Genomic DNA, 23,533 nt, shown 5'->3' with positions numbered 1-23,533 from the left:
TTAAGAGGGGAGTTGACGTGGCACACGGGGATTGGTTTGGCGTAAGAGAGGGGACTCACCTATTAGGTGAGCACCCCCTTCACCCTTAGTGATCATATGACTAGCTCATAATTTTTCAACCATATGGTAATAAGATTACCGGTCAATTAGATTTTTTTTTTTCGGACTGAATTGAGTCATTGTATTTTTATTTTATTTTTTTGGGTTTTGAGTATAAGTATAGGATTTTTGATTTGTTTCGTTTGTTTGTTTTTTTTTTTTTTTTTTTTTTTTTTTTTTTTTTTGAAATATAACTTAAATGTCAACTTAGAGCTTTTTTAATTTATATTGATGATCGTGAAACTTTTTCGGACTATTAGCTTAACACAACTAACTAGTAGCCCAAGTAGTTGTATAACACGCCATTTTACCACGTTCCTCTCAATGAAGTAGTGACGTGATTACCAATCCAATCAAATAATCCGAGAACCTACAAAGTCATTTAAGTTCGATGTTGTAGATTACATATAACCGTCCATGTCTATAATGTTGGAGTGGTTAGTTGCAGTGGTAGGGGTGGGTGGGTAGTGGCGACTATGGGGTGGTGGTTGTGGTCTACAATGGTGATAATGTGAGAGTTGAATATCTTGGTCGAATTTGTTGGATTATTTAATTCTTTAATAAAACATGGAACTTTCTTTTGAACTATATTCTGATTTCAAAGAGTTCTACAAATTAATCTTATAAAAATTTAAAATCTATATTCTGTTATTCAGCTCAGTAGTGTTATGTATGTACGTTTCGTGTAAAAATTTTTGGTTTTATAAAAAAAATATTTACTTATATAGAATTTTTAGGTTCGGTGACTTCCGACCCCCACGGTGGAAATTTTCAAACTTCGCCACTGCTGTTATTAGATTTCAGAAAACCAAGCCTTTAGACATTTCTTTTTGCATCACTAACAGTTGAAGGAAAAGAGAAAAAATAAATGCGTAAAAATAAAATTGTAGTGTGGCTGCTGGGATTCGAGCCCAGGTCTCCACGGCCACAACGTGGAATTCTTACCACTAAACTACAGCCACAAGATGCTATTTTTATGCATTTGTGTAACCATATACTAAAAGTAATTAAATTTTGATATTATTCATTGCTATTAAAAATAATTTATGATTATCTAGACTGAATATCTAACTGAAGGAAGCGACTAGGTTTTTTTTTTTTTCTTCTTGATTATTCTACGTCAAGTAAGTTTTCCTTTTAACAAACTAAATAGTAATCAAATTTCATATTCATTATATTCGAACCATTTTTATTATAACATTCATAAAAGATTGAACCAAAAATATTAGAACTCGAGTGGTTATTGTAGTTAAACATAAATTTAACTTACTTAATAGAAAAATTGAACCCGGTTTATCTTTTGTCTTCGAATTATATCAAATTTATTTTTGGTCAAAAATATGTTTTACAATGCAACTAACAATAACAAGACCGAGCATAGAAATGTATGTAATGTTTTTGTTCCTAACTTTAACTTTTCTTAATGATACATGCCAACCAATTGACATGACCAATGTTGAGTCAACTTTCTATAAATATTATTGTAATATTTCGGATTTCGGATCATCCAATCGGGTTCAAGTTATTTGCCGGACTGGCGGGAACCCGAGAAAGAAGAGACCAACATACCCATACACTCAACAGAATAAACTAACCCAAAATACAATCATATCGTCAACCTTTTTATTCTTGAATTAATGTTTATATCCTTAACATCTAGTTGTAACTCATTCTTCTAAAACAGTCATTATGTGCCACTTTCAAATCATTAAATTTCTCAAATTACTTTTTAGTTTTTACTTTTACACAAAGTGGTTGAACTTTCAATCTGAATGATGTTGGAACTTGGGTGGACTTCGGCGCATGGTGTGGGGCCGCTGACGCCTGTGTCCGAGAATTCTGAGGCCCCGGACACTCCTTTGCCCAACACCAGTCGCCGGAGTGTTATAGATGAGAATGATGACATTGGGGAGGAAAAAGTAGTTTCACCATCTGCAGTGCCGTTTATGGCGTTGTTTAACTGTGCGGATAGGTTTGACTGGATTCTTATGGTGCTCGGGTCGTTGGGTTCTGTGGTTCATGGTGCATCGCTTGCGGTATACATACATTTATTCGGAAAAGTTATTCATTTATTGAGCTTTCATAGTAATGCGGATGAACTGTTTGACCGTTTTTCTCGGGTATTTTTCTCTTGTAATTATTATTAATTTTTATTTTTATTTTTGCTTATTTGTGACTGATTGTGGATGTATTTCAAAATTTCTCACAAACTGTTTTGTTGTTTTGAATTTGCAGTATGCTTTGTATATTGTGTATATAGGCTTGGTTGTCTTTGCTGCTAGTTGGATCAGTAAGAAAAAATTTACACTATCAAATGTAATTATTTTTTTATGCTTAGTGTGAACTTGTATTTATCTTATAGAGATATGGTGTTGGATTCTTGCGGCCGAAAGACAAACTGCCGTGTTAAGGACGAAGTACGTTCAAGTAATACTAAACCAAAACATGACCTTTTTTGATACGTATGGAAACAACGGGGACGTAGTTAATCAAGTGTTGACTGATGCTCAAGTTATTCAATGTGTTCTTGGTGAAAAGGTATACCTATTTCCCAACATTCGTATATTCTTCTATTTCTTCTAGTTTTTTTAAATAATTAAAAAAATAACAAGCTTTATATATACAGGTTGGAGATTATCTTCACAACGTTGCGGCATGTTTAGGTGGGATTGTCATTGCGTTTATAAACTGCTGGCAGATCGCATTTGTAGCATTGGCAACAAGTCCGGTAATTTTGGCTGCAGGTTGGATTTCAAATATATTTCTCCGTAAGTTTGAAGGAAGCCTTCAAGATGCGAACGTTCATGCCGCAAGCGTTGCTGAAGAGGTACGCGCGTGTATCTCAACTTCGGAATTTTAACGTGTTGTATAAAAATAATTAAGCTTGTTCATGTGGATTTTATTCATTTTATTAAATAAGTTATGCTCTTTGCAGGCATTGTCAAACATTAGAACACTATACGCATTCACAAACGAAGCATTAGCCAAACACTCTTACGCGTCTTCTCTTCACAATACACTGAAATACGGTATTATAATAAGCCTTGTACAAGGACTTAGCATTGGATTCACAGATGGACTCGGAATGTGTTCTTGTGCTTTGCAACTTTGGGTTGGAAGAATTTTAGTTACAAGTGGAAAATCTAGCGGCGCTGAAATCCTTACCGCCATTTTTGCTATAATTTTAATTGGCATGTAAGAATTTATATTCTTGTTGCTATAATATTTATTTTTATAGTTATTGCCACCTTGTTTACTAATCTTATATTGTAGTGCGTTAAATCAGGCGTCTACAATCCTGTATTCATTTGAGCAAGGCCGTATAGCTGCATACAGATTGTATGGCGTTATAAGAAACTCGGGTTCAGCTACGTGTTCAGATGGAAATACTTTAGCTTTTGTGCAAGGAAAAATTGAGTTTCGGGATGTTTACTTTAGATACCCCACGTGTCCTGCGATCCCTGTCTTAAGTGGATTTTACCTGAATATCCCTGCTAGAGTAACTGTGGCACTTGTGGGAAGAAGTGGGTCGGGAAAAAGTAGTTTGATCCGCCTCCTAGAACGCCAGTATGATCCTAATTTGGGTAAGATGATCTAGCTCTGTTATCTTTTAGTACAATAATCTTTATTTTAAATTCTAACTAGTACATTTCTCTCGCGCGTTGTTGCGGCATTGAAACGTAAAAAACTCGACTTTATGCTGCCTAATGAAAACGTATTATATTTGACCTCACTCTTTTCCGAACAAAATTTACGTCAAAACGTACACCAGCTGAAAACGTACCTATAAATAAGCACGAAAACGTATTATATCTTACCCGACAAAATTTATGTCGAAACGTAAACCAACTTGAGTTCATACCGACACATATATATACAAAAATAAGCATTAAAACTCGAGGGGGTCAAAATGACATTTCATAAAGTTTTTAGAAAGTTAAGGGGGGTCTATGTGTAAAAACTGAAAGTGAAAGGGCTAAAGTAAAAAAAAGTTTCTGAGCGTGATGTGACGGACGCTACAGTAACTTTGAGTTGTTTTTTAATAATATTTATAATGTGTCATGTGGAGCAGGAGAGGTTCTTTTGGATGGAGTAAATATTAAAAGCTTGAAGCTAGAATGGTTGAGACGCCAAATAGGGCTGGTGACACAAGAAACCGCTTTAGCATGTTCAAGCATAGCAGATAACATTGCTTATGGACGTCCTAACGTCACGTTAGATCAAATTGAGGAGGCTGCTAAGATCGCACATGTGCATGCATTCATAAGTTCACTTGAAAGCGGATACAATACTCCGGTCTGCAAACATATTTTTTTCAATAAACTACCATCTTTTACACTTCTTTTTTCAAATATTTTACTTGGATATTCATCAGGTTGGTAAAAGCGGTTTAACGTTGACAGACGAACATAAGACAAGAATTTCTATTGCTAGAGCAGTTCTTTCAAACCCGACAATTCTCTTGCTTGATGAAGTTACCAGCAGACTCGATTTGGAAGCAGAAAATGCTGTTCAGGAGACGTTACGGATGATTACACGTGGGAGATCAACTATAATGATCGCTAGGAAATTGAATCTTGTGAAAGAAGCTGATCTAATCGCTGTGATGGATGGTGGCCAGTGTGTCGAAATGGGTACGCATGATGAATTGATTAGCTCACATGGCCTGTATTCAGAGCTTCTTAGATGTGAAGAAGTGATCAAACTCCCTGAAAGGTACGCTACTACGCTACTGTACTTCTTGTGCGCGCGTGTTTGTGATGGTTAAATGAATTGTGAGTTTGTTATGATTTTCAGGTTGCCAAGTAAGAATAACAATGACAATGACTCAGTTGATGATAGTATTGAAGTCATGAGACACAATGCAGACCGTAAGTGTTCACCGTCTTTACGGAGACTTGTGAAGTTAAGTTTACCAGAGTGTCTATACGCAGTTTTGGGAAGCGTGGGGGCTTCGGCGTTTGGATCTTTAAGACCGATCCTTGCTTATGTTGTTGGCCTCATAGTGACTGCGTACTATAGACATGGTGCAAGCCGTTTTGATATTGATAAATGGTGCTTGATAATTGCACTCATGGCTATCATTGCTTTAGTAGCCACCGTACTGCATCATTTCTACTTCGGAATCATGGGAGAAAAAATGACCGAAAGAATCAGAAGAATGATGTTTTCAGGTAAAACCGTTACGTTTATTATATCTTTTCTTTAGCAACTAACTATCATTTTGTTTCTAATTTTGAAACTGAATATTTGTAATCTTCAGCCATGCTCCAGAGTGAAGTAGGATGGTTTGATAACGATGAAAACAATACTGACATCTTATTATCACGACTAGCAAACGACGCCACATATGCAAGTGCTGTTTTCAGCAACCGACTATGTATGATCATCCAGGACTTTTGTGCTGCCTTCACTGCTATAATTATCGGATTCTCTATGGAATGGAGGTTTGCATTGGTGGCTTTGGTGATTATACCATTTCTAATCATCACTACAGTCGCACAGGTTCTTGTCAATGTTAACAGTTTATCTTCGATTCGTTGTTTAAATCCAGATTTAATTAATGTTAATAACAATCGTCGATTTTCAGAGAAGGTTGTTTTCTGGGTTCTCGAGGAGAATTGCGGAGCTTCATAAGAAGGCTTCAGTGGTTCTAGAAGATTTGGTAAGTAACATCTCGACTGTAATGGCGTATTGTGCCGGAAATGAGGCTTCGAGACTCTACACTATATATCTAAAAAAGGTCTACAAACAAACTTTCCTTCATGGAATTTCAATTGGACTCATGTCCGGTTTTTCAAGATTTCTCTTTTTCGCGTGCAACGCTGTTCTACTTCGGTACACCGCTGCTTTTGTAAGAAATGACCATATCGACCTTCCCACGGCCCTTAGAGGATATATCGTCTTTACATTTGCAACTTTTGCACTAGTGGAACCGTTCGGGATTATGACACCTAACATACACAAAAGACAGAAAGATCTCGCTAGTGTTTTCGATATCATCGATCATGTTCCTGAGGTTAACCATGATGAATCTACTGCACTTAAGCCCGTTAGTGCGTATGGAACTATCGAGTTTAAAAATGTCAGCTTTTGTTACCCGAAAAGTCCAGAAATCATGGTGTTGCGAGATTTCAACGTTAAAGTTGAAGGCGGACACACGGTGGGTGTAGTCGGGGTATCCGGTTCTGGAAAAAGTACTATCCTTTCTTTGATCTTACGATTTTACGATCCGGTTTCTGGCCAGATACTTCTAGATGGAAAAGACTTGAAACATTTTAATCTAAGATGGTTAAGGAGCCAGCTCGGTTTTGTTCAACAAGAACCGGTCATATTCTCGACCACCATTAGAGAAAACATAGCATATGCGCGACGTAATGCAAGTGAAACTGAGATCAAAGAAGCAGCCAGAATCGCGAATGCTCACCATTTTATTAGTAGTTTGCCTAAAGGGTATGACACTAAGGCTGGTCCCGACGGGATGGAGTTAACACCGGGACAGAAACATAGGATCGCCATTGCTCGTGTGGTGTTGAAAAACGCGCCCATTTTGTTGTTGGATGAGGCTGACAATAGGATCGAACACGAGTCAAGACGTATGGTGCAAGAGGCTCTTGACACACTGTTAATCGGTAGCAAAACAACAATAATAGTTGCACGTAGAGAGTCTATGATGAGACGAGTTGATAAAATATTGGTTGTTAATGGAGGCCAAATTGTGGAGCAAGGGACTCATGATTCTCTTGCAGCAATGAAGGATGGTGTTTATGCCAAACTGACCCAGCCACGTAGTCGTTTCGTTAAAGGCCTTCGGCCTCGCTTTCTCGGTTCGGCTCGTTAACTTGCTCAAAATGAAGGTTATTCAAATAATTTGTACAAATTATATGTTTTTCTTCTGCAAATAGGCGATTAATCTTGTAGATTTGTCTTTGTTACGTTCAAATTTGTACAAAAGGCTCATAATAAAATGATAATTTTAGGTCGGATCATAGGCTGTTGTCGTTTATTTCCTCGGATCATAGGCTGTCTTTCACATGGTGGCAATATCATAAATAAGTAATTAACTTCGATAGTACATTGTATACATTGATTCGGATATTTTTGCTCAATCTCATTTAAACATAGATTCGGATATTTTTGCTTAATCTCTTACACAAGGACTAACATGTATATGTGCATTATTTTCAGCATAAGAATACAGAGATAACAAGAATACATGTTTAATAATATAGATGTGCAAATATTTGAATTATAATACACATGTAGATCTAAACATCTAGATACATACAGCTAGATACATTTAAAAAAATATGCAGAAGGGATTTAAATTATCACCTCAGCTAGATATATCAAGTGTTGGATCTTCATTTTCTCTTTTTCTCCTTCTCACTGCGTGGATACAGTTTAGAACGTCGTTGCTTGAACAAATATAGATACAGTTGCAGCCATAGAAATGGATAGCAAATGAGGACCGCCTGGATTCAAAAGTTAAGAAAAAAGAATTAAATTATAAAAAAAACATATCAGTAACTAATAGTTAAATATAAGCAAATAGAATAGTAAAGCAACAAACTTTAATCTGATTTCGGTTTTTCGTAATCGTAACGCGCTTATTTGCACTCACATAAAGGTTCAAACTTTGAAATTGTTTTCATTTAGGCTAATGGTTACAGAAATAGAAAAAAGATAGGTGACGTGGCACATGACGTGGAGCAAAATCTATATGGTAAGATACCTTGACAAACGTATAGTAGCTGAAAGGGACGGCAGCAAAATAATCTGCATAAAGGTTTTTCTCCAAGATAACCGGGAGTGATTGGTACATGATCCACACTGTTTAAGGAATAAGTTGGTCAGTATATACAACGTGCACGTATTGGAAAACTGTTATGAAGATAACACAGAAACAACTTACTTTCACCCACAACTCCAATTGGGTAGATCACAATGAAGACTGTATACCTAGCAAAATATTAAAAAAAAAAAAAGAAACCCTTATTTTCTCAACTAAATATTAAACTTCAGTGTCCAAAATGTTTTCATGTGCACAACTGAACCAGTAAAGACATGAGCTGATGTCAAATAAGATGACTGAACCGAACCTGAGGTAGGTAAGGAAAGACGGGCAGCTACCCAAGCAGCTCAAAGCATAGAATGGGTACCTAATTATCTGTTTCCGTGAGATTAGTCAAAACACTTGTTTTAGCGCATGTTATAGAGATATAATGAATATAGGTTTACTACTAACGATCGGAAATAAAGCTTTGGTCGAGTGGCTCACTACCCTAATGAAATCAACTTCAGAAGATGTATGCAACGATGTATTGTAACCAGAAGGGTGAATTTACCTCAATGCAACACCAAGAAACAAATGTTATGAGAACTGCAGGCGATTCTTGAACCTATATAAAGAAGCAGAACATACATATACAACAACAGTCAACATGCAGAAAACTAGTATGAACAGGAAGCAACAGCTAAGATGTTCAAAATCAAAGATTTATAACACCTTCATTTCTCATTCTTATATATATTTGGGCTAAATTCTGGTATATAGTTAAACAAGATGCATAAAGGAAGACAAAACGGACCTCGTATATTTTACGAACTATGGCGAGCAGGAAATGTGTCCTTCCTCCCCATTGCATCAGAGGGAAGAGAAATCCACTAGGCACAATACCTTGAATACAAATACAAAAACAAAAAAAAAATAGAACTTTTAGTTCAAATCCTATGTTAACATTATAGTTTTAGGACTTGTGTTGTTCTCGGGTACCCACCTAAAACTCCATGGATCACTTCTATGAAAGCAAGAGTCTGCAACAAACCTATCTCACAACAACAATTAAAATCAATCCAAGTAGTAAATTTCATAAAGACAAAATGTTTCACTAAACTGAAAAACCCTAAAAGTCAGAAATGATGCAGATTTTGTTCAAACAAACAGAATAATTGATGAAATAGATCTTGTAATATCTACGCCCAAAATTATGTCTAGTAACTCATAAACCCTAACTAAACTTTAAAATTAAGTGAACCCACATTTAAAAATGTAAATGGGCACACCAAGTGTTTGATAAAATGACTCATAAACCCAAAACTATGTCTAATAACTCATAAATCCTAACTAAACACTAAAACTAAGTGAGCCTACATCAATCAAACTACGAAGTATGCACACTAGGTGTTTGATAAAATGACTCACAAATCAATTCTCCGGCAGAAGCGTAGCCACCGTTGACCGACTTTGTAGAGAAGAAGTCAGTTAAAATTCTGAACAAAGCAATTGCCCTGAACACAAAGAATGGGTGTTAGTTAGTTAGTGTGTGTGTTTTGGCCGAGGATAGTGGTTGTGTTGTTAATACCATCCGAAAGCTTGAAGGGAGTTGTAAGAGAAGAGATAGATATCTGAGAGACGCGTCATTGAACGTAATCCGGCGTCGAGGGGGATGGATTTTACTCGTGTGTGGCGGAGGACTTATCTGGCAACCTTCAATGCGTAGATAAGCCAAAATAGTAAATTTGACAACCTACTGCGCCGCTGCACCAAGGGGGTGTTTGTCCTAGCTTTTATTTATTTTTTTTTTATGCTTATATTTTAAAATAGCTTATACTTATTTTCTTTCATTTAATAAGCTATTTTTAAGTGTTTGGATTAGGTTATATTCTACAAGTTGATAATTAATAATTAATCTTTAGTTGTTTGTTAAGTTATTTTATATTATCGGGAGGGGTATAATATCATTGTGTGTAATGAGTAAAAAAACCATCTTCTTCAAATAAGCTTATTCAAATAAGCTAAAAAAACCATGTTCCCATAAGCTTCTTGAAATTATCTATATCTATACTATATAATAAAAGAAATCATTTTGGGGACACTTGTCATCATATTAGACCATGTTTTATAGATAAGTATTATTTTAGTTAAAAAAAATTTAATTAATTATAGATAATCCTCCTATTAAATATTATTTAGTTTAATTTCTTATGGATAATTATTATTTATATTAATCTTCTTCTCATTTATAATATTATTTATCTATACTATATAATAAAAGAAACCAATAAAAGGACACATGTCATTATTCTAGACCATCTACTATTACTTAACTGTAGATAATTATTATTTAATTTATATTATTAAATTTAATATCCGTTTCAAACATTTAAGGAATTATGGATAAAGTTTCATAAATTATCTTATTATTTATTTATATTAATTACTAGGTTATTATTCTAAATCATCTACTCTTACTTAATTGTAGATAATTATTGTTTAGTTTAAATTATTAAATTTAATATTTTTTTTCAAACATTTAAGAAATTACGGATAAAATTCCATAAATTATCTTATTATTTATTTATATTAATTACTAGGTTAGAAATTATATCTTAATAATTGAAACAAATATCGAGCATTTTCATAACGAGGGTGGAGGGAACGATTTTCTTATTTATATTAATTGCTAGGATAGAAATTATATCTTAATAATTGAAACAAATATCAAGCATTTTCATAACGAGGGTGGAGGAAACGATTTTCTTGCTTAACAAATAATTTATTTATTTAATTTATTTAAAATATAAGAAGAATAATAACTACATTTATCATACTAATAAATTTATTCAAAAACAATCATCCTTTTAAGATGAAACTCAAGTCCATATATTTAAATTTTAAAGCTATATAACTTAATAATTACCGATAATTTATACTTATCTAATTAATTTAAATATTATTTTGTAGCTATAAGTTTATCTAATTGGCTAATTGTTATATGCCTAATCTAAACATTTCAATAATATTAGTAGAACTAATAAATTAAAACCACTGTTATTTAAATAAAACTTGGGTTCACGTCGTGAGAATGTCGATGATACATTTAGAACTAATAAATTAATACTACTGTTATTTTAAATAAAACTTGGGTTCACGTCGTGAGAAAGTCGATGATACAATTTGTCTTCTAATTGATGGTGCAAATGTTTTCATATTTATAAACTTGACAAACATCACAAGTTTTGATCATACATAAAACAACATTTTGTTCGGATATCAAAATTTAGAAAAGTGTCTTAAAATATCGTTTTATAATTGTTAAATATTCGTTATTAACTATTTGATATTTTATTTACTTAACCCGTGTAATAAACGGGGTTAATAACCTAGTTTAACTAATAGAGTAAATTACGATTTTGGCCTCTGTGGTTATATCACTTTTACTCTTTTAGCCCAAAAAGAATTTTTAACATCTGAGCCCCTAACGTCTTTTTTTCTAATCTTTTTGGCTCCCAACGTCTTTTTTCTAACACTTTTGGCCCCTAACATTTAATGGATGGGGTTAGTGTTAGGGGCCAAAAGGGTTAGAAAAAAAAAAGACGTTGAAGGCTCAAATGTTAAAAAAATCTTTTTTGGGCTAAAAGGGTAAAAGTGATATAACCACAGGGGCCAAAATCGTAATTTACTCTAACTAATATTATTTATCATTTATACATTTACGGAGTTTTAAATAATGGGTTAAATTTATTAAGACTTCGTTAACAAATTTTGCTACAACAAAATAATCTATTTATATCAATCTAAATTTTTATCTATACTATACTATATAATAAAACATTAATGTGTGACACATGTCGTTCATTGTAGCTATTTATTTTATGATTTTCTCGCCTCACTTCCAAACTTATCTTATATTAATTAAATAAATAAATGAATACTGAGCTAATATTAAATTTTATCCTACTTTAAATTTCGAATACCATTATTCTATTTTTCTAATAAAATATTATCCGAAATTGTATATTGTTAATTTAAAACATTTTAAATAAAACAAATTATTTATCACGAAAACCAAACTTTGTATTAATATATTAAATTTTTATTTTCACTATACAAAATTACATTTACTAACTTTTTTATTATTTGGTATATAAAATTACATTTATTTAACTCGTATAATAAATGAGGTTTTTTAAAGATGTATTATTTTATATGGTAAACAATATTACATTTATTCAACCCGTGTAATACTTGTGGTTTTAAAGATATACTTTTTTTATTTGGTATATAAAATTACATTAATTTAACCCGTATAATATGGTTCTTATATATATATATATATATATATATATATATAACTTTTTATTATTTAATATATAAAATCATATTTATTCAACCCGTGCAACAAATGAAGTTTTTAAATATATAAATATATAATGTTTTATTATTTAGTATATAAACATAATTTACTCAACCCGTATAATACACGGGGTTATAATCTAGTAAGCTAATAAGCATAAGCTTAAAAAGCTAAACCAAACACCCATTAGTGCTTATTTTATAAAAATAAGCTAAAAGAGCTATAAGCTTAGATAAAAAAGCTAGGCCAAACACCCCCCAAGTTGACCTCTGCAGACTTCACCCTTGTACAGTTGACTGTTGCTGAATCATTCATTTTTTTTTTTGAACGGCAAATTTGGATCACTGACGGATCACCGGAGTATTATTGTGCCACCAGCGGAACCACCCAATCATATCCTGCTGAATCATTCATTAATTCCATTTTTTTTAACTTAAGACTGTGGGATATAGGGCTTGGATTGGGGCGTGGGTTGGCTGAAAACGCCCAAGCCACCACCCCGGGTGGGCTTGGGTTGGGGCGTGGCCCAAGGGGCAGGAGTTTAAAGCCGGGCATGGGGCGGACTAACGATTCTATGTGGCCGGCTCCTATTCGCTTGTTGGCCATGTCATAGCGGGACATTTTAATGTTGTGTGTATTTTTTTTTATTTTTTGTATTCTTTTTAATAAACTGCCAAGCCACGAGGTTCACCCACACCCCGCCATACCCCACGGACACGTCACTTACCGGTGGGGGGGCTCGAACTCCACGTGTCAACTCATCCCCCCAACCCCCGCCTCACCATACCCCATGGTCTAAAGGGGGTGTTTGGGTTAGCTTATTTTGGAGTAAGTTATGACTTATTGAGTTATAAATAGGGCTGTAAACGAACCGAATGAACACCAATAGGTATTGTTCGTGTTCGTTCGTTAAGGAAATATATGTGTTCACGAACGGTTTATAAACGCTTATCGAATGAGATTTTATGTTCATGTTCGTTCATTAATGAAACTAGTAGGGTGCCCGCGCGATGCGGCGGGAGTGAGACTTTGCGTTGCGGCACTTGTTTTAGGTAGTTTTCTTATTCATAAATATTTATGGTAGCATTATCGTGACGAATATATGTCATAAGTGTTACACATGTCTAGTAATTATTAAATTTAAATTATCAACTACTTCAAGAAACCATTGATGCAATAAAGTAACACACGAATGAGAAAAAATAAGTCTTAAATATAAATAAAAGTTATATAAAGTAGCACATGAAAAAGGAAAGATAAGTCTTAAACATAAAAGTTGAAAACTAAAAGCTCAAATGTTAAGTATTTTGTATTTTGCATTATAATGAGATCATATGGGCTTAAACATCTCAAGAATATAAAGTTTCTATGAAAAGTAAAATGTCATTTTATATATAAAGTTTTTTTTGAATTAGATATTTAAGGCGAATAGAATAGCTTTTATACAAGTTGTGGAGGGTTCAAATGAGAAGAAAATTCTTTGTAAGAAGAAAAAAGAAGAAATTTCAAAGCTTGATGAGTTGGTTAATAATGAGGAAACTTGAACATGAAACTTAATACTTGCAGGGTTTTGCATGGGTCGATCCGTGTTAGTTTTGGGCTTAAACTGAACCAAAACCGAAAATCCAGTTTTTAAGTTTTAGACTGTTGTCCGGTTTTGATTTTTTGGTTTCGGTTTTTGCGTATGGGTTCGGTTCAGTTCAGTTCAGTTATGAGTTTGTTCATTTAGGTTTGAAATGTTTGGGCTAGTAAAAATATTCCCAAATAATTGGGCTAAAACTTTTGTACTAAAGTTTTTTGTTAATCATCTTTTTAATAAACTATGGCATAAAACTTTTGGTCTAAAATAATGAATTTAAACTATATATTTAATAATAAACATTTGAAAACGTTCGGTGTTGTTCGATTCGGTTCAGTTTGGTTTTAAAGCGAGGCATAACCAAAACTGAAGCATAAATACTGGTTAAAAAGACCAAACTGTCAGTTTTTAGCTTAGGTAAGTTATTTTGGTTTGCTTGTTTGCTTTTGTCAGCTCTTTTGGTTTTCATTCGTTAATCAACTATTTTAGTTGAGTTCTTAGTTATGGACTTTGTAAACTATCATTGATTACGATCTACTATTTTTTATATAAAAGGATGGATTCATTATGTTATTTATAATTAGTGACTTTGTCTTATTTTTGTAAATAACAACAGTATTTTTCAACAGCTTAGGAGATCAGGTCGAAACTATCTTCATGGCAGTTGGGTGGACCCGGTCTTCTGCCCGTGGGTTTGTTGTTGATCTGACTGCAGGCGTTTTTGTTTGTTTTTTTCTTTTTCTTTGTCGTTATGTTTGTAGGAAACACGTTGGAAAGGGGAGTGAGGAGTTGTAACTGGATGGGGTTGTTGATCTAGCTGCAGGCTTTTCTTTGGATATATGATATACTTGTCAAGTTCGATACTTCTAAAATTAACGTATTACTCCTATTAAGTTTTTTGTAGACAAAGAAGAGTAACAATAGGTAACACAAACGTATTACTCACACTTTCTAAAATAAATGTGGTTCAAAAAATAATTGCTTTTCAAAATAGTCTAAGTTTCTAATTCTATTTGTAGATAATAAACGTTGTTCAAAAATTAATTGTTTTTCAAAACAGTCTAAATTTCTAATATATTTTTTGATATATCTCCAATAATTATTTACTATGTGTATACTTCAAATAATAAAGCTAATAGTTAACTATTAAGTATTAAACGAATGCAAAATAAAGTAACACACGAATGAGAAAAAATAAGTCTTAAATATAAATAAAAGTTATATAAAATAGCACATGAAAAAGGAAAGATAAGTCTTAAACATAAAAGTTGAAAACTAAAAGCTCAAGTGTTAAGGGTGTCGGCAGCACCCTCGGTGACCCCATGCGGGGGGTGGGTTTGCCGTGCGGGAAGGGTGCCGCCATCCGGGGGGTGAGGCAAATCGGGGAGGGTGTGAGGGGAGTGTTCACCGCATGAAGGAGAGAGGAGATGGTGGGCCACCCTAATTTTCAACCAATCAATTATTATTTTTTTTTTTGAATAAAAAAACAATTCCCTTAAGAGGGGTGTACCCCGTACGTTTTTGGACAAGAGGGAAGTTATAGAGGGGAAATGACATGGCAACGTATGATTGGGTTAAAAAAAGTTTCCCCTCACCTGATTAGGGGCTGCCCCCTTCACCCTAAGTATTTTGAATTATGATGAGATCATATGGCTTAAACATCTCAAGGATATAAAGTTTCTATGAAAAGTAAAATGTCATTTTATATGTAAAGTTTTTTTTAATTAGATATTTAAGACGAATAGAATAGCTTTTATACAAGTTTTTTTACTTAGATATTTAAGATGGATAAAAAGTTTCTATGATACGTTTATTAAACGGTCTGGAAAATGAAGAAACTTCATTGAACGTAGATTTTTCAGTCACTGACCAAAACGAAATATAAAGTTATTTTTGTTGCGTTTAATTTAATTTAGTTTATAGTTATTTCACTTGTAGAAGACATGTCTCTTATAAGACAAGCTCACGTCTCTTATTCATTCATGTTTCTATGTCATATAAATTACAAAAAGTTGAGAATCTTCAAAGCTTGATTAGTTGGTTAATAATGAGGAAACTTGAATATGAAACTTAATACTTGCAGGGTTTTGCATGGGTCGATCCGTGTTAGTTTTGGGCTTAAACTGAACCAAAACCGAAAATCCAGTTTTTAAGTTTTAGACTGTTGTCCGGTTTTGATTTTTTGGTTTCGGTTTTTGCGTATGGGCTCGGTTCGGTTCAGTTCAGTTATGAGTTTGTTCATTTAGGTTTGAAATGTTTGGGCTAGTAAAAATATTCCCAAATAATTGGGCTAAAACTTTTGTACTAAAGTTTTTGTTAATCATCTTTTTAATAAACTATGGCATAAAACTTTTGGTCTAAAATAATGAATTTAAACTATATATTTAATAATAAACATTTGAAAATGTTCGGTGTTGTTCGATTCGGTTCAGTTTGGTTTTAGAGTGAGGCATAACCAAAACTGAAGCGTAAATACTGGTTAAAAAGACCAAACTGTCAGTTTTTAGCTTAGGTAAGTTATTTTGGTTTGCTTGTTTGCTTTTGTCAGCTCTTTCAGTTTTGATTCGTTAATCAATTATTTTAGTTGAGTTCTTAGTTATGGACTTTGTAAACTATCATTGATTACGAGCTACTATTTTTGATATAAAAGGATGGATTCATTATGTTATTTATAATTAGTGACTTTGTCTTGTTTTTGTAAATAACAACAGTACTTTTCAACAGCTTAGGAGATCAGGTCGAAACTATCTTCATAGCACCTGGGTGGACTCAGTCTTCTGCCCGTGGGTTTGTTGTTGATCTGACTGCAGGCTTTTTTGTTTGTTTTTCTTTTTCTTTGTCATTATGTTTGTAGGAAACACGTTCAAAAGGGGAGTGAGGAGTTGTAACTGGATGATGTTGTTGATCTAGCTGCAGGCTTTTCTTTAGATATATGACATACTGGTCAAGTTCGATACTTCTAAAATTAACGTATTAATCCTATTTAGTTTTTGTAGACAAAGAAGAGTAACAATATGTAACACAAACGTATTACTCACACTTTCTAAAATAAATGTGGTTCAAAAAATAATTGCTTTTCAAAATAGTCTAAGTTTCTAATCCTATTTGTAGATAATAAACATGGTTCAAAAATTAATTGTTTTTCAAAATAGTCTAAATTTCTAATAATATTTTTTGATATATGATATTACAGCACTCCAATAATTATTTACTATGTGTATACTTCAAATAATAAAGCTAATAGTTAACTATTAAGTTTTGAACGAATGCAAAATAAAGTAACATAAGAATGAGAAATAATAAATCTTAAATATAAATAAAAGTTATATGAAGTAACACATGAAAAAGGAAAGATAAGTTTTAAACATAAAAGTTAAAAACTAAAAGCTCAAGTGTTAAGTATTTTGCATTATGATGAGATCATATGGCTTAAACATCTGCTTGTAGGGTAATTATTAAAATTACTCTTCAAATGATACTGTAGAGTAATTTTGATTTTGTCGAGTAATTATCAAAATTACACTAACCCCCCCCTCACCTCCCAAAAACCTAAAAAAAACTAACCCCCACCCCCACCCCCAAAACCTTAAAAAAACCTTACCCTCCCCCCCCCCCCCCCCAAACTAAAAGCTAAAAATTAAACCATAAAGCTAAACCTTATAACTAAATGCTAGCAAAATTACTCTACAAGATCAAAATTACTCTACATGTTCATTTTACAAAATTACTCTAATAGATCAAAATTACTCTACATGATCATTTGTAGAGTAATTTTGAATTGTATGTTGTTTGATAAACTTGCAGGATAATTTTGATTCACACTTGTAGAGTAATTATGATAATGATCCTACAAGAACAAAATTACTCTACAAGAACATTATACAAAATTACTCTACAAAAGATCAAAATTACTCTACAGGATCATTTGTAGAGTAATTTTGATAGTTACTGATAATTACAAAAATGCCACTACGTTTTTTATCTTTTCCTTTAGTTCGTACGTTTTGTACGTTAACTTTATTTGTATTTGATCTTTTACCTAAGATAAATAAGTTTAATGGTAATAAAATAAATAAAAGTTTAATAATATAAAACATATAGATAAAATATATGAAAGTACAAAAATCTTTAATTAAAACACAAACATATGAACATAAACGAACGCAAATGAATGAATGTTTAGGAACACGTTCACGAACACCTTACCGAACGTTCACGAACACAATTGAACGAACCAAACCTTTGTTCATGTTCGATCGTTTAACTAATTGAAAGAAATTTCTTGTTCATGTTCGTTCATTTAATAAATGAACGAACATAAACGAACTTCCCGCCGAACTGTTCACTGAACGTTCGATTCGTTTACAGCCCTAGTTAGAAAAGTTAATAAGTTGTTTTTGTACGGGGGTGTTTGGGATTCCTTCTCAATAAGGACTTATTAACTCATATAAGTCATAAGTGAGAAGTTAGAAATTCTAACTTCTCAACACACAAAACCTTCTTAAATAAGTTAATCCAAACACTACAAAAACAACTTATTAACTTTTATAAGTCAACAAGTCATAAGTTACTCCAAAATAAGTTAACCCTAACACCCCCGTAGTGTTTGGATTAACATATTTAAGAAGGTTCTGTGTGTTGAGAATTTATTTTTGAGAAGTTAGATTTCTAACTTCTCACTTATGACTTATATAAGTTAATAAGTCCTTGTTGAGAAGGAATCCCAAACACCTCCTAAATTTCCGTTTGAAATTCGGGGACTCTCAAGAGTTTAAACGAAATATAAGATCATGCGTAGTGGAAGACACCCCACCCTTGGGCATTTTGCGCCATGTGGTAGTCCGGTCAGCAATGGGGCATTATGGGGCGTTTTTCTAAAATGGATGTAACGGGGATGTGGGCGTTACGTTAAAAGGGACGTAATAGAATTTAAATAAAAAAACCATCAAAAATTGTTATTGGCCAAACAAAAAGGTATGCACAATCATTGGCCAACACAAAATGAACATGGCATGGAAAAAACAGCGCGAAAACAAATGTTTTTGAGAAAAACGCCTATGGGGGTGGTTTGAGGGCGTGGATGGGCATGGTTTTGGCATAAAACGCCCAAATATTTCCCCACTACGGGTGATCTAAAGATTTTGTGTGTTTTGTCAAATTCAAATAATGAATAAGGAAATTTAAGGGGTACGGTCTTAAATTCTGCGTGAGAAGTTACGACACTCGTGTGTAAGGAGCCATACCCAAAGTTAGCTGAATAATTCCTGGTGGTCGTTAGACCCGCGTGCGGGCCCTCGACGGCGCACCCAACACAACAACAACTAATACAAGTACAAATAGTACATGTGGCAAACATTGTAGTCAATCAGCTCGCGCTAGACCCTGACCAAACAACTCTCACGATGGCCAATCGTCTAGGAAACAATAGGTACAACAAGACAGTGACGTGTAACCAATCAGGTCACGTCATTCACGGCTCCATGATCTCCACTCGTGGTTGGTGATAGATTCGACAACAAGAACAACTGTCAGACCACGTGGCTCCAATCACAATGCACCAACGTCTTTACACTCTGCAAACACTAACGATCGTGTCAGAAGACACAAAGAGGATATTCCTTGTCGAAGACGTCTGCCCAAGGCCCATGTAACACCCCGTGTTTCGAAAGTAAAAGTCAAGATTGAAGTCAAAGGAAGAAAAGATTGCTAATTGCGATCTGTCACTCCTTGCTTAATTATTGATTTGACTTCTTTGACCTGTAATCGAATCTTTTATTTTAATTACCTTAGTTGTATACTTGTATTATGTGGAGTATCTATTAATGTAACACCACGTAAAAAACGTGTCCAACTATGTAAAGACACGTGTCCTAAACCCTAATCATGTGAAAGATTGGGTTTGAAGGACTAAAGTTGTAAAACGATCAAAATATGAAACCGAAGGGACTGAAAGCGCCATCATGCCAAACTTGTGCCTCTGAATGACCACCCACAAAAAAAATATATATTCTTAAACGAGTAATTAATTGGATATAAGAAGCCGTTTGTGAAAATAATCGAAAGATTATAAACTACAGGGGTTAAACGTGTCAACATGTTAATTCTTACCTCTGAGTGACCTTTTAACAAACCCGGGGCTTCGAAATATTCAAATATACTCTCAAGAATAAGTGATATAAATTTCACGAGGTTTCAAGATCGTTATGTATTGTTTATGCGAATTCCCAAGAATTAGGGTTTAAAGCGTCAACGAGGCAAAACTTATGTTTCCGGAGATCGTTTAACGAAACCGGGCCTAACAGAGTTTGGTTATACTCCCTAGATCATCTACAAACTAACTAGAAGGGCCAGATATGCTTAAAATGAAAGATAACATGCATTAAAAGGTGTAGGGACCAAAAGTGTCAAGATTGAAACTTGTTTTGCTGATATGTTGGGTGGTGGTGTCGCGCCACAAACCCCCTGTTGCCGTCGCGCGTGGCGACGGCCTCATTTTGACAGAAACATGATTTTTGAGCTGCAGCTTGTTCTTGGAGGACCTTTCTTGCAAATTCTTGGTGTGGGCATCAAGTTAACACCTCTCCAAGCAAATGATAGTTGTCCTTAAACACTTGTATGGCCAGGATTTGATGCTTGGGGGCTACACAACCACTTGGGATGATCCTATAAGTCCTCCACAACTATAAATAGCCCCTTTAGTGCAGCCATTTCACTTGCTCATTCAAACATTCACTCTTATCTCACTTGTTCAAGTGTTCTTGAGCATTTCTGGAGGTTCCTGACCCAAAGGGAAGCTTATTCTTGTAGAAAAGATAGCTAGGACCCTTTGTAAGTGTCTTAGCCCCCTTCCTTAGTTCAGTTTTTAGTTTAAAAACCGAAAAGTCAAAGATATCTTAATTTGAATTTGACTTTCGGTTTAATTGCAAATGGTCCAATCATTGTCCGAATTAAAAGTGGTTATGTGACCATAGTTAGATAGGTGATTAACCCTTAAAAGGGCACCTCCTAATTATTTCGTTTGACTAGTTAATTGTCGGGTCAAACTAAGAAGTCAAAAAGTCAAACTGACTATATTTTTAAATAATAATTATAACTAATAAAACAGAGGTTATAAATCATATTTTATCATTCTAATAACTTGGTAATTAGTATTAGAACATGTTTAAACATGTCTAACCCGACAATTATCAGTTTAAGGTCGGTTCATAACCGAAAGTCGCAAAAGCTTGACTTTTGCTTTGACTTTCAGTTCTGACCCGATTGAGCTTAATCCTTCTATGTTTTAAGCATCCATTAGGACCACTTTATGTTGTAGTGTAACCCCCTGGAGTTATATTACCTGGTCCTTAATAATTTGAATTATATGCTTGATGCGTGTGTAGTGTAATATATTTTTTATGTATAATTAAGCCCTTTTTACACGTTTAGCCAAGTTTTAAATTTATAAAACACGATATTCACTAACACTAAACACACATATGGGCAAGTGCACCCATCGTGGACGTAGTATAGTGTTGGTAAGATACCGAGGTCGTCCAAGGACACAAGAGCTTTTAATACCGGTTTATCCTCAACGTCTAATCAAATCAAAAAGTGAGAAAAATGTTTTTAAACTAAGAAAATAAAAACTAACTAAATGCTGAAAAATAAAATAAAATAAAAACAGATAGACAAGATGAATCACTTGTATCCGACTCGTGTATTAGTATAACCTTTGATTATTTTCGCACTTTTGCACTTGTTTAAGATATTATCTTAGTTATTGTAGTAGGCCCCTCTTTTGAAGGCGACGTTACCCTCAACCCAGTAGTTTGAGTCAGCAAGGATACAATCCTAAAGGGTCAGATTATTGGAAGATAATGAATTAAGTTATTAATGCAAATTATGGTAGGCCCCGCTTTTGGCGGTGACGTTACCCTCGGCTAAGTAGTCTGAGTCAGCAGGGATACAGTCCTAAATAGCCGGGTTATAGTATTAATAGTAGTTAACTTATGAGGGGGTCAAAGAGTTTGGATCCCCGCCATCCAATACCTATGGGTATTGAAGGAGATCCTACTAAATTTGACCCAGGTCCCAAGCAGGACCTCTAAACGCTGAACAAGGGCAAGACCCTTACCAAACCGTTCCCTTAACCCCCGACCAGGTAGCCAACATACCTCCATATAGACCGTGGAGATATGAATGGTGAAAATCTTTTATTTTATATAGACAGTAAAATAATGCCAAGGCACCACGGACAAACGATAAGGAAAGATCACCTTCAACATAAGCAACTAGTTATTAAAGTCATTAATACAAAACCAAATAAAAAGTGCAAAAGATTAAAAATAAAAAGTATTATACTAAACACTTGTCTTCACCAAGTGATGTAAGAGACTTAGGCAAACATGGCCTTGATTGTCAAGAACTCTTACGATCAATCTTGGATCCCGAGACGACTCACACACTCTACGATGGACAATGGATGATGGTGGTGGATGATGGTGTTATGGTGGTGGTGGGTGGTGGATGAAGTGTGAGAGAGGTGGTGTGCCAAGGGATGAGATGGAATGAAACCAAGCACCCCTATTTATAGGCTGAACAGAAGGCTGGGCACGGCCCCGTGTCCGCTGGACACGCCCCCGTGCCCGTCTGACACTCTCTCTCCTCATTAATTGTAATTTGCAATTACAATTAATGCGCCTGCTGTACTTTCACCACGCCCCCGTGCTCACTAGACACGGCCCCGTGGTGGGCAATGGAAGCTTCTACAAGTTTGTCTTTTATGCTGCTTCTTGGGCACGGCCCCGTGCTGGCTGAGCATGGGGCGTGTTCAGGCTTCTGTTTTCTCTTCTTTGCTTTGGAGGATGCCGTTGAGGGTCCGGGCAGTCTACTTTTATTCCTTTTCTTGTATTTATGCTAGAATTAGTTGTCTTTTTGCTTCTTTTGTGAATTTGAGCTCCTTTCATCCTGAAAATACAAAAGGAAGACAAAAACACTCTTTTTCCAACATTAGTACTTAAAAAGGGTTAGTTTTATGCCTTAATTGATGTGATTTATATGTTGCACTTTACACACATCAATGCTCATGATTGTTATTATGCTTATAAATGCCATTTTGCCCTTTTGACATATAAACAAGATTTTTAGAAATGTGAGAGGACAAAAACCTTTGTTACTGATATATAAGTATGTCCCGAAAATTTCACATCAGTTCTTGCTCTCAAACAGGAGTTATGCTCGATATCGTAAATAGAAGCTTTTTATTAATTCAATTGCGATATCTTGCATAAATCATATTTAAACATAGGTTTGGACCCAAAACTCATTACCTACTGTTAAGATATTATTTTTAAGGATTTTGGAATTGTTGATCAGATTATAATCTGATCATAGCATGAAGTTCTTGTGTAATTCGGTAAATGACGATAATACCCTTTTCATGCATAAAATGAGATTAACAAATGATTTGAATGCCAAACCTTTTCCTACTGATTTCATACATTAAATAAATTATTTTGAGCATTCAAAACTGATCAAAATCTCGGATTTCCATAAAACACCTTAATTATCGTCAATTAGCGATTTTTACGCTATTTAGGTGCATAGTATGGTTTTAAACCATAATTAACACCTAAGACTTGTTACCTACTGAATTTTTGAACAAATTTTAATATCATTATAGTAGGTATAAGTCATGAACTCAAACTTCCAAAAATGTCCTTAAAAGCATATG

At 34.2% G+C, this 23,533-nt stretch overlaps 2 protein-coding genes and 1 non-coding gene across 3 annotated transcripts; 1 reads left to right on the top strand and 2 right to left on the bottom strand.

The window, feature by feature from the left end:
* Positions 1-989: 989 nt before the first annotated feature.
* TRNAH-GUG lies at positions 990-1,061 on the bottom strand. The gene has a single exon. It is a non-coding gene; the product is annotated as a tRNA-His (tRNA).
* Positions 1,062-1,874: 813 nt separating this feature from the next.
* Positions 1,875-7,088, top strand: LOC110944633 (ABC transporter B family member 20). The gene is made up of 11 exons (XM_022186287.2): positions 1,875-2,219; positions 2,335-2,389; positions 2,462-2,637; positions 2,726-2,926; positions 3,035-3,294; positions 3,373-3,683; positions 4,172-4,395; positions 4,475-4,815; positions 4,897-5,273; positions 5,363-5,604; positions 5,690-7,088. The coding sequence occupies exons 1-11, from the start codon at positions 1,875-1,877 to the stop codon at positions 6,938-6,940; spliced, it is 3,783 nt and encodes a 1,260-aa protein (XP_022041979.2). The 3' UTR covers positions 6,941-7,088.
* Positions 7,089-7,255: 167 nt separating this feature from the next.
* Positions 7,256-9,652, bottom strand: LOC110865262 (very-long-chain (3R)-3-hydroxyacyl-CoA dehydratase 2). The gene is made up of 9 exons (XM_022114499.2): positions 9,465-9,652; positions 9,305-9,390; positions 8,880-8,927; positions 8,691-8,779; positions 8,448-8,501; positions 8,202-8,269; positions 8,015-8,061; positions 7,835-7,932; positions 7,256-7,574 (listed from the first exon to the last, which is right to left on the bottom strand). Exons 1-9 carry the CDS (start codon positions 9,521-9,523, stop codon positions 7,464-7,466), a joined length of 660 nt encoding a protein of 219 aa, XP_021970191.1. The 5' UTR covers positions 9,524-9,652; the 3' UTR covers positions 7,256-7,463.
* Positions 9,653-23,533: the final 13,881 nt, after the last annotated feature.

Source organism: Helianthus annuus, chromosome 6 (assembly GCF_002127325.2).
Source record: "Helianthus annuus cultivar XRQ/B chromosome 6, HanXRQr2.0-SUNRISE, whole genome shotgun sequence".
Classification (NCBI taxonomy): Eukaryota; Viridiplantae; Streptophyta; class Magnoliopsida; order Asterales; family Asteraceae; genus Helianthus; species Helianthus annuus.
This window is presented reverse-complemented; position numbering and strand designations above follow the sequence as displayed.

Coding starts and splice junctions, on each gene's coding strand:
- LOC110944633 (XM_022186287.2), top strand. CDS start 1,875: ATGTTGGAACTTGGGTGGACTTCGGCGCATGGTGTGGGGCCGCTGACG. Junction 3,684..4,171: donor CCAGTATGATCCTAATTTGG/GTAAGATGATCT, acceptor CATGTGGAGCAG/GAGAGGTTCTTTTGGATGGA. Junction 4,816..4,896: donor GTGATCAAACTCCCTGAAAG/GTACGCTACTAC, acceptor TATGATTTTCAG/GTTGCCAAGTAAGAATAACA.
- LOC110865262 (XM_022114499.2), bottom strand. CDS start 9,523: ATGACGCGTCTCTCAGATATCTATCTCTTCTCTTACAACTCCCTTCAA. Junction 9,391..9,464: donor TCCCTTCAAGCTTTCGGATG/GTATTAACAACA, acceptor CTTTGTGTTCAG/GGCAATTGCTTTGTTCAGAA. Junction 7,575..7,834: donor GCTACTATACGTTTGTCAAG/GTATCTTACCAT, acceptor TTTTGAATCCAG/GCGGTCCTCATTTGCTATCC.